Source organism: Cebus imitator, unplaced genomic scaffold, assembly GCF_001604975.1.
Source record: "Cebus imitator isolate Cc_AM_T3 unplaced genomic scaffold, Cebus_imitator-1.0 Scaffold15, whole genome shotgun sequence".
NCBI classification, from domain to species: domain Eukaryota; kingdom Metazoa; phylum Chordata; class Mammalia; order Primates; family Cebidae; genus Cebus; species Cebus imitator.
In genome coordinates this window covers 2,766,765-2,777,348 of record NW_016107330.1, presented here as the reverse complement: position 1 = coordinate 2,777,348, position 10,584 = coordinate 2,766,765, and the positions used below count along the sequence as shown (strand labels likewise).

Sequence of the window (10,584 nt, the reverse complement as noted above, 5' to 3'; positions counted from 1 at the left end):
GCAAACAGATTAAGATGGGGCCTGTGACTTGCCCACATCCACACAGTTAACGGAGGCGGGGTATAGGATGTAATGAATTCCTCTTCAAAGGTTTTAGCCTGTTAAATTGTTAAGTACAATGAGTTCTGAGATCCTCTCCAAAGAACCCCCTGTTCTTTGTTCTCCATTTCAAAGTTTAACTTCCTGGTTTTCTTTGCCCCCTTACCCCTAGTTTTAGTAAACAACTTTCCCACCAGTTCTAATCAGTAGTTCATACCTGTTCCCCTGGTAACCTGCTTTGACCTGAGTCAACTTTAGTTACCTTTTCTGTAACTGTCCTTCCCACCAAAGTGCTCACCCCACCACTCTGGCTCATACCCTTGCTCCCTTAAAAAAGCCAGTCAGAATTAGCTTATACTGTGCAGTCCAACCCTAGTCACTAGGGGAACGACACAGCAGTAGGGGCTACCTGCGTCAGGGATAAGAACCCCTCCCCACCCTTGTTTGGGTGTGTGCTCACCATTGCTCCATCTGTGAGATGCACCTTTCTGTAGAAGTAAATTGCCTTGCTGAGAAAATTTTTGAGTGTTACCTCTTTTGCAACACCAAAAATTTACATATAACACAGGGTGAGGAAGGGTTCTGTGACTACACCACAGGATGGCTGCATCCACACTCCGGCCTCTTTCTGTTACCCTGTGTGGCCCCCTGTCAAGCACCCCCTCTGCTCAACTACAAGTGTGGGCAAGGGAGCAGCATCAGGCAATGTCATGCTGCTGATCACTCCAGAGCCTCTAACTGGGACGCTGGCTCTGGAGCAAGGCAGGGAGGTCCCACCTCATTCCTGCTCAGGGAAGGCAGGGAGGGTGCCTGGTGCCCATTCCAGCATCTCCTGGCAATGCCTCCAGGGCAGAGCAAGTCAGTTGACATTTGCTGATGACTTCTGAGCAGGGGGTACGCTCCTTTTCTCCTTCCCCACTGCTTTCTCTCTCCTCCATCCTCAGTCTTGCTGCCAGAAAGAGCTTACTAAGGAGCACACGACAGCCACGTCTCTCCCCTGCTTACAAAATATCATCTAGATAATACATTTTTGTAGTAAAAAAAAAATCCAAGAGTGTAGAAAGATTTATAAAACCTTCCTCCGTCACGTTCTGCCATCTGCTAACACCACTCTCTCCGCACACACAGGTAAGCACTGTTTCCATTTTTCTTGTTTTCCTCAGAATTCCTTTGTGCATATGCAAGCAAAAGTGAGTACATGTTCTCTCACCCAGCCATTTTTTTTTTACACATAAGCTAGCATATTTCACACACCATTCTGCAAGTTCCCCCCCCCCCATTTAATGTATCTTGGCAATATTTTCATGTTGTTACACAGGACACTTCCTCGTTCTTAATACAGCTACAGAATGTTCCACCGTCCCTGTGCCAATGGATGTGTGGGGGCTCCCAGCCCTTTGCTGCACCAGACAAGCCTCTAGTGAGTCACTTTGCACTTGGCCAGCGTAGTTAGTTTAGCTGCAGGATACATTCTCAGAAGCAGCATTGCTGACTCAAAAGTGATGAGAATGTAATTTTGATAGCTACTGGCAAATTACCCTCCACTCCAGCCACCGCCAACGCATGACAGCATGTGTCCCCTCAGCCCAGGCGGCAGTGTGTTATCAACCCTGTAGATCTTTACCGAGTAGATAAACATAAAATGGTCTTCTGCTGTTAAAAGCCTTTCATTGTAATCCCGATTCCCTCCAGGATGAAGTCCAGCTTTCTTGGGCAGATATGGGAGTGAGCACAGCTTTGTCCTTTCTCAAAGCTCCTTGTCAGCTTGGGAGGTGAGGGGGTGGACCTGGGCACAGCTCATGTCTCTGGGCTTGAGTTGCTTAGCAGTGAAATAGGGCAAAAGCGTTCTCTCTGGAGAATGCTCTCAAGGGTCCTGAGAACGTACAGATTCTTGCCCAGGCAAAGCAGGCACTCCACACACATGGGCACGGATTGATACCTCCTGGTCTCCAAGGGGAGGGGGAAAGAAGCAGGGGCTCAGGGAACCTTAGCAGGGGGTAGGGGTCCCTCTGCCCTCACTCTCCTCGCACTCCTCATGCCTTCGGCCCCTCCTCTGTGCCACATACTGCCACCTTGTCATGCTAAATGCCTGCACATCCTCAGCAGACCTTGGGCTACCTGCTGTGCCCGAGCTAACAAAGAGCATCTCATTAACACACAGCAAAGCTCATTAAGACCGTGAGCTGTGCATCAGTGGCAACGGAAGGTCAAGGTTCTTTTCGTGGGAGTTACTGCCTCTGGGTCCCTGTGGCAACAGTATTCACAAACAAGATGAAGGGGGATATATTTGGAGGTAAGTAGGCAACTGGTTGCATGGCCAGAGCTCTGGAAACTCCCACGCATGGCCTTCCCAGAGCCTGGCCTTGGCCCCACTCCTGGGGGAACCATCACCCTGAGAGCTAACAGATCAGGCACCACACAGGGCCAGACAGGTCAGCTTTGATGAGGAGACGCAGACTTGAAGTTGAGAATGCCATCCCCAAGGGTGAGCCTGGCTGGAGACCAGTGGGGAGGGAAGCTGCCGGGCAGCGTGCTGGGTATGCACTCTTTTCCCTCTGGGCCTCCGAGTGCTCATCTGTGAAACGGGAACTTCACTCGCAAAAGTCATGAGGGATGCATCAGAGGTGTACAGGTGCCACGGAGCCCTCGCCACCCTGGGGGAGATGACAGTGACACAGGGCCTGGCTCCTCCACCCTGGACCTGCCTGCCCAGCACCCCCGAAACACCCTGGAAAGGCAGAGGCCAGGGGAAGGAAGAGGAGCTGTGTCGCAAAAGGAGAGGGGTGAAGCAAGGGTTTCTTTACAAATGGGCATTATTGGTTTTTGTTTGAGAAAGTCTCACTCTGTCTCCTAGGCCAAATCTCGGCTCACTGCAACCTCCACCTCCCAGGTTCAAGCGATTCTTCTACCTCAACCTCCCAAGTAGCTGGGATTGCAGATGTGCACCACCATGCCTGGCTAATTTTTGTATTTTTAGTAGAGATGGGGATTCACCACATAGGCCAGGCTGGTCTTGGACTCTTGGCCTCGTGTGATCCACCCGCATTGGCCTCCCAGAGCGCTGGAATTATAGGTTCAAGCCACTGTACTTGGCCAAATGGGCATTATTTGAACTACATGCAAATGATATGCAAATGATTCTATCACCATATTAAAACTAAGTTTTGGCAAAGGTCTCAGGACAAGTACTTGGAGATGTAGATCTTTTTCTAAGCACCTCCTGGGGCATCCTATTTGCCAGGCCCCTCCCCTCCCCACTGCTACTACCAGGCCTCCTCCCACCAGCCTATCCCATTCCCCCTGTGTGTAGTCATTTGGACGAGGATCGATCCTGCAGATGTGGCCTCATGCACATCTGGGGACCGCTGCCAGTGGGTCCCAGGTCAGAGCCCGGCCTATGCCCTGATCAGGCCCTTCAGGGCTGGGTGCTTTGGGGCATGGTCCTTCCCCTCAGCCACTGTGCTTCTGCTGGGCCTCCCAGGGTCCAGCTTTCCCAGATGTTGGATGGGAAGATGCCCAGGTATGACACATTGTACAAACACAAGGGTTCTCATTCTGGATTTTCTAAGAATGGGCCTCTTGATCTGACCACCTACCTCAGACAACCCTGTAACCATCATCGGCCTTTGTTAGACTGTACTGAGAGGCTGTGAATCTTAATGGCTGAGGATACACCGGGGGACAGGCTGGTGGGGCTCGGCACCTGGCTCCACCATTGTGTGGCTGTGTGATCCCAGCAAGTCAATGTCAGATCCTTGGCTGCGCCGTGTGCAAAATGAGTGTGACTGCACCTACTCCTCATGGTTAACAAGTGAGCTCACACATAAGAACACTGCTGTGTCCCCGGAGAGAGATGTTGAAGTTCTAACTCCCAGTACCTGTGAATGCGAGATTATTTGAAAATAGGGTCTTTGCAGATGATCATGTTAAGATGAAGTCACTAGGGTGGGCCTAATCCAATATGCCTGGTGCCGCTCTTAGAAAGAAGGTGCCATAGACAGAGAAACAGACTAAGAAGGTCACTTGAGGATAGAGGCAAAGGCTAGAGTGACACAGAGACAAGGAACAGCAAGGCTGGTTTGCTACCAACCAGCAGAAGCCAGAAGAGCAGGCAACAGACTCTCCGTGAAAGCCTGCAGGAGGAACCAGCACTGCCAACACCTTGCTTTTGGACTTCCAGCCTCCAGAACAGTGAGAAGAAACTCTTGTTGTGGAAGTCACAGTGTGTGGAGCTTTTTTATGGCAGCCCCGGGACATGGACACAAACCCTGAGGAGAGCCTCTGGCATAGTTAGTGCCATCTGCTGGGCTCACTCACTGCTTGCTTGATGTCGTTCTTCACCATGCATGGTGGGCCCAAGGTCTAACAGTCCCTCAACAAACACTTGCTAAGTGGAGGATGCCATGGTGTATGTCTGCCTTGCATCCTCACGCCCCTAGTTAGTATTTACAGAAGGCCAGGAGGGCTGGCCTGGAAACCACCTTTGATGTCTTTCCCACCCTCAGGGATTCGTTCTAGCTTAGACCGAGTCCACACTCATCAAGCGCAGTGGTAATGTCCGTCCCCAGGGAGAGCTCAGTGCCCAGCACCATACTTGGCACGCCAAAGGCAGCCTCAAAACGCCACTCTGCGGAGCCAGTTGGACCCTTTAAAGAGAAGCATCTCTTGAACCCCACCTCCCCCAGAGCATCCTGTGACCTGTTCCAGGAGGGTCGGCACCCTCCAGCCCAGCCCCCTCCCTCCGGTGCCAACCCCAGCCTTTGTGCCAGGTTCAGGATGGGCACTGTGCACAGTCACACTTCAACTTGAGAAATGTGGTAGAGCCAGCAGTGCTTAAAACGCTCGTGTTAACAGCAGCGTCTACAATCCCACGTCACTTTAATAGGAACCCTCTGCCATGAGCAGGCGGCAGGCACGGCAGCTCCTCCCCACAGTGGCCACCCCCCAAAACATCCACTTGGAGTAGGTGGGAAAGATGGGGGCTTGGATTCGTGAGAGCTGTGCTGAGCCCCACAGCCCCCAGAGAGGGCCTTTGAGGGGCACCTTGAGACTGGGGCCAGGGGTAGGACATGCAGAAGCCCAAGCCGGGTCCCTTTGTCTTCTCTGGCCAGGACCAAAAGGCCCAGGGAGGGCCACAGGGCCATTCAGCACTGGCTGCCGTAAAGCTGAAGGGGAGGGTTACGGGGGAGCAGGGGTGTGAGGCCCCCCACCCCGAATCCACTGTGCTCTTCCTGCAAGACCCCGAGGACAGCATGGGACTCAGAGGCAGCTCTGGCTCTGCCACCAATCCAGCGGCAGGGCAGTCACAGTGTCCTGGTGCCTCAGTTTTCACATCAGTAGAATGGGGGCCACCCTGTAACATCCACACCAGAAGGCTGTGAGCACTGAGGCAGTGTGAGAGGGAGATCCCCTACAAAATAACCTGACCCCCATGGTGACCGGGCATGGGAGGAGGGCTGGTTTCTTCTGCCACTGGGCAAAAAGCCTAGTGTAGCTGCCAGCAGCCTGGCCTGTGGGGTGGCGGCCATCTCCAACTCCCAGCTCCGAAAAGGCAGCACGGTCCACATCATTTGTATGGATGTCAGCCTCCACGCTGGCCCGCAGGGCACCCCAGGCCCAGACTTGGGGACACAGCTAGCTGGAGCTGAGCTGGGAAGCAGCTCCTGTCCCCCACCCATGGGACCAAAGGTGCAAGTGTCCAGAGCCCGACCTGGGCTATAGGGAGGCCCCTGCGGGCAGGGGGATCTTATAGCCACTCCGCAGGAGCACGAGGCAGGTGCCCAGCCCCAGGGCCCCTGTTAGCAGCACAGCACCCAGGGCCTTGAGGAAGGAAGTCCGGGTCCGGGTGAAGGAGCCGGGTGCCATGATGCCCAGCAGGGCGGTGCTGACCGTCAGCGTGTAGAGGATGGACACACCCGTGTTGAGTGCCACGATCTTGCCGAACTTGGCAAATGGGGCGATGATGCAGAAGAATAGGGGCACTGTGGCGATGACCGTGGTGAGGGCACTGGAGACGATGGCCACGCCCACGTGTCGCACGGCCTCCAGCGTACGCCACTGGCGCTGCGATCGGGCATCCTGGGGGTAAGAAGAGAGCTGGGGCCCAGCCTGAACGTGGGACCCCTCTGGCCAGTGCCTGCGGAATCATGCAACCCCACGCCAGACTGGGTTCCTGCTCTGTAACTGGGATGAGAGCTGCAAGCGGTCTCACAGGGTGGGGAGGGTAGGCACATGGTGGGTGTTGCTATGGCAACAGGATGCTAGGGTCTGCACAGTAGGTCCTCATAAATGGGAGCCCTGCTTGGAACTCATTTTGTTCCTTTGACCACAGGCAGTTAAATGTGTAACTGATTTTCACATATTTGTGAATGTTTTCACACCAGTACAATTCCTAACTAAGGAAAAAAATTGTTACTAGGCCCAGATCCTTTGGCACTGAGTATGTAAATACGTCCTCACCAAGCCACCAGGGGCTGCAGCAGAGTTGCGGCCTCTGGGTCATGGCTGGAAGGAGAATGAGCCATGGACTTGGGGCAATGGGAAGAAGGAAGGGCCCTTAGAATCCTGTGTCTGGTCCAACCCCTCATTGCTCACTTGGGGAGACTGAAGCTGGGGGGGAGTGGACCTTAGAACGTAATTCCTTGAGGCCTGGGGATCAGCTTTGGGAAACCTTAGGTCCTAGAACACAGCCTGCGTGAGGGTCCTGGTACTGGGGTATCCAGCTGCCCTTGGGGGTCCCTCAGCTGCACTGAGGTGGGAGAAGACCCAATGTGGGTGGTAGGGGGGTGAGGCTGGCAGGGTGCTCACCTCGGCCTGGTGGGGGGGCAGGTTCTCTCCGGCCAGCAGGTAGCCTTCAACCAGGTGGACACAGTAATCCACGGAGGAGCCAACAAGGATGGACAGGGAGATGGCTTCCACGGCGCCCATCTCCCAGCCGCTCCAGTACATGATGGTCACCACCAGGCACACGATGCCTGTGAGGGGACAGCAAGGGAGGCGGCTTGGCCTCCTGCCCTGGAGGCCTTAGGGGAACAGGGACGTCTGGAGTCCAGCCCCACCCTCAGGTGACAGTAGGGACAAGGCACACTGAGGGGGTCCCCGAGGGAGGGGACAAGTGTAACAACACATCACTGAGCTGAGGGCTACTACCTGGGTACCCCGGCTCTGCTCGGGAGCACAGACATGCGGGGAAGACAGACCTATAAGCCAGTGTCCCAGACGGCACCAGCAGGTCTTGTGACGTGGGGTGTCGGAGGGGGAAGCCTCCGACAAAGAATGTGACAGTGAAGGGTTCAGAGAAACTTGCTACCTGGAGGCCACCAGGGAGACCCTGCCTGTTGCCGTCCTCACCAGCTGGACGCCTGCCGGCCCCTCACCCACGTACCCAAGATGCTCAGGAGCACGGGCAGCAGGAGGAGGATGTGGGTGGTGAACACGGCCACCGCGGCCACGCAGATGAGCAGGGACAGCACCAGGCCACACAGGGCGCTCTGCACCCCTGCAAGGGAGAACAGGGCCTCAGTGCACTGCTCTGTGGGTGGCTGCAGCCAGCTGTGCTGCTGGGGTGAGCCTTGACCTCTCTGAGACTCCAATTCTCTATCTGTAAAATGGGGTCCTAACAAGACCTACCCCACAGGCCTTGTTTGGAGTCGAAGAGAACACAGGTCAGGCCCTCAGTCCAGAGCCTGGCACCTAGGGGGAGCTGGCAACTGGCAGCTGCCATCATGGTCATGACTGCTACTTTTTTCTTTTTTTGAGACGGAGTCTCGCCCTGTTGGAGGCTGGAGTACAGTGGTGTGAACTCGGCTCACTGCAACCTCAGCCTCCTGGGTTCAAGTGATTCTCTTGCCTCAGCCGCCTGAGCAGCTGGGACTACAGGCAGGTGCCACCATGCCCAGCTAATTTTTATATTTTTAGTAGAGAGGGGGTTTCACCATGTTGGCCAGGATGGTCTCGATCTCTTGAACTTGTGATCTGCCTGCCTCAGCCTCCCAAAGTACTGGGATTACAGGCATGAGCCACTGCACCCGGCCTGTTATTTTTTAGGTGGCCAAAGTCCAGATCAGAGAACACGGCCAGATACCCCCGACAGGAGAGGACCCAAACTCCAGAGGATCAGTGTTCTGGCCACTGTGTCACTTGGTTTCCCCAGGGCTCTTGGTCAGGATGGAGAGTGTGGCTCAGAAAGGCCGCTGCGCACCCTCCCTGCCCCAGGTCCCTCTGCCTCAGCCCCTGTCTGCCCAGGGTGGAGGGGCAGGGCTGCCGCTTACCTACGATTTCCATGAAGATCTGCTTCCAGTGCTCACAGGTCTGGAATCCCCTGTGCAGGGCTGAGCCCTCGGGGAAGGCCTGCAGCTGCTGCTGGAGGAAGCTCTCCCAGCGCAGGTAGTCCGAGTACGTCTGGAAGGAGGATTTGCCTTTGTACGTGGTCTGTGGGGAGAGACAGGAGCTGGTAAGACAGGCAGGGGCTGTGCGGCCCACCCACCCTTCCCAGGGCATGGCTGATCTGTTCTGTGGCCACTAGTGGAGTGTTGTGTGTGTAGGGGAGGGTGTGAACAATGATTCAATCCAAAACGAGTCCCCGCCAGCTTCTGGAGGCATCATGTGATTGTTACAGCAGCGCTGGTCCAGATGCAACCATGGGCCTGCCCCACCAGAATGCCCTTCAGCTCCCAGGGCCCCCCACGCTCTCGTGTCCACGCAGAGCGCATGCTGTTTCTTCTGCCTGCTCAGCCAGTTCTTGTTCATCCTTCAAGGCTTTCTGGGGTCTTGTCTCCTCCAAGAAGCCTTCCTTGATGCCCCAAGGTGGGCCTTCTTTGGGGTCTCCAAACCCTCAGTGCTTCCCCAGCTCTTGTCACTGCCTGGCAACCTGCCTGGCCCTGGAGGGTGAGACTGGGAATTGCAAGAGCAGGAGAAGCCTGGCTGGCCCACAGTGCCCAGCCCCGAGGGGTGCTCATGGATGATGAATGAGAGAAACAGGCACTCGCCCTGCTCTAGAAGGTTCTTAAGGTATCTGCTCATCAATTCTGCTCTTGCTGCGCATAAGCCAGTTCACAGGAGTCTGCGTGTATGTGCGTGCGCATGCGTGTGTGTCTGAGTGCTGGTGGGGTCAGTTTGGAAGTGGGCGCCCTGCCATGTGATAAGCCTGAGTGGGGACTTCTCTCCTCCCTGGAATTGCCTGGGGCTTCAGCCTGCTGAGGGAGGTGAGTTCTGATATATGGTGCAACATGGATGAACCTCATACCGAATAAAATGGACCAGTCACCGGCCGGGAGCATTGGCTCACACCTGCAATCCCAGCACTTTGGGAAGCCGAGGCGGGTGGATCACTGAGGTCAGGAGTTTGAGACCAGCCTGGCCAACATGGTGAAACCCCATCTCCACTAAAAATACAAAAAATTAGCCAGGCATGGTGGTGTGTACCTGTAATCCCAGCTACTCGGGAAGCTGAGGTAGGAGAATCGCTTGAACCTGAGAGGTGGAGGTTGCAGTGAGCTGAGATGACTCCACTGTACTCCAGACTGGGCGACAGAGCGAAACTCCAGTTAAAAAAAAAAAAAGGAAATGAACCAGTTACCAAAGGACGAACACCATACGATTCCACTCACATGAGGCTCCCTAGAGTTGTCAAATTCATAGAGAAAGTAGAATGGTGAGTACCAGTGGCTGTGGAAGGGGAGGAGGAAGAGTTGGTTTTTAATAGGGACAGAGCTTCAGTTTGGAAAGATGAAAAAAGTTCTGGAAGTCGATTGTTAATGGTTGGATAACAGTGTGAACATACTTAACGCCACCGAATTGTATGCTTAAAAGTGGTTCAGGCCGGGCACAGTGGCTCACGCCTGTAATCCCAGCACTTTGGGAGGCTGAGGTGGGTGAATCACCTGAGGTCAGGAGTTCGAGACCAGCTTGGCCAACATACTGAAATCCCACCTCTACCAAAAAATTTAAAAAAATTAGCCAGGCGTGATGGTATGCACCTGTAGTCACAGCTACTGGGAAGGTTGAGGTGGAATAATCACTTGAACCCAGGAGGCAGAGGTTGCAGTGAGCCAAGATGGGGATGCGGAAATCCAAACTGGGTGACAGAGTGGGCGAAAAAAAAAAAAAAAAAAAAAAAAAGGTTAAGATGGTCAATTTTCTATTATGTATAGTTTACCACAGTAAAATAAATAAATAAGCAATCTTTAAAAACCCATCTGGGGCTTTGAACTGGTGTCTGCGTTTGCCTGGGGTCTTGCTGAGGGTTCTGAGGCCCTCCTGGCTGGTGGCTGGTGGCCAGTGGTTTCCTTGCTTGTGCAGTGAGTCACACAAACAGTAGGAAGAAAGTCAGGGTGGGGGCCAGAGAAGAGTCACCTCCTCCCGCAACCTGTCACATGTCTTCTTACTCCCCAGGCTTTCCCATGTGTTCTTATCTCCACGCCTGCCAGAGGGCCGCAGGGACCTTTAACCCTCTTCTCTAGAGGAGGCCAGAGGGGATGAGTAACTTGCTCAAGGACACAGAGCACACCAGGATCCCAGTGAGGACTGAGCCCAGGTCTCTGCACG

General features: G+C 54.4%; 1 protein-coding gene across 1 annotated transcript in view; it reads right to left on the bottom strand.

Moving 5' to 3' along the window:
- Positions 1-4,869: 4,869 nt before the first annotated feature.
- The window catches only part of DISP3 (dispatched RND transporter family member 3), a 46,138-nt gene continuing 40,423 nt past the window's right edge, over positions 4,870-10,584 (bottom strand). The window contains 4 exon segments of the mRNA XM_037729671.1: positions 4,870-6,117; positions 6,847-7,013; positions 7,424-7,537; positions 8,310-8,469. Of these exon segments, the coding sequence (XP_037585599.1) occupies positions 5,755-6,117; positions 6,847-7,013; positions 7,424-7,537; positions 8,310-8,469 (804 nt within the window). The 3' untranslated portion in view covers positions 4,870-5,754.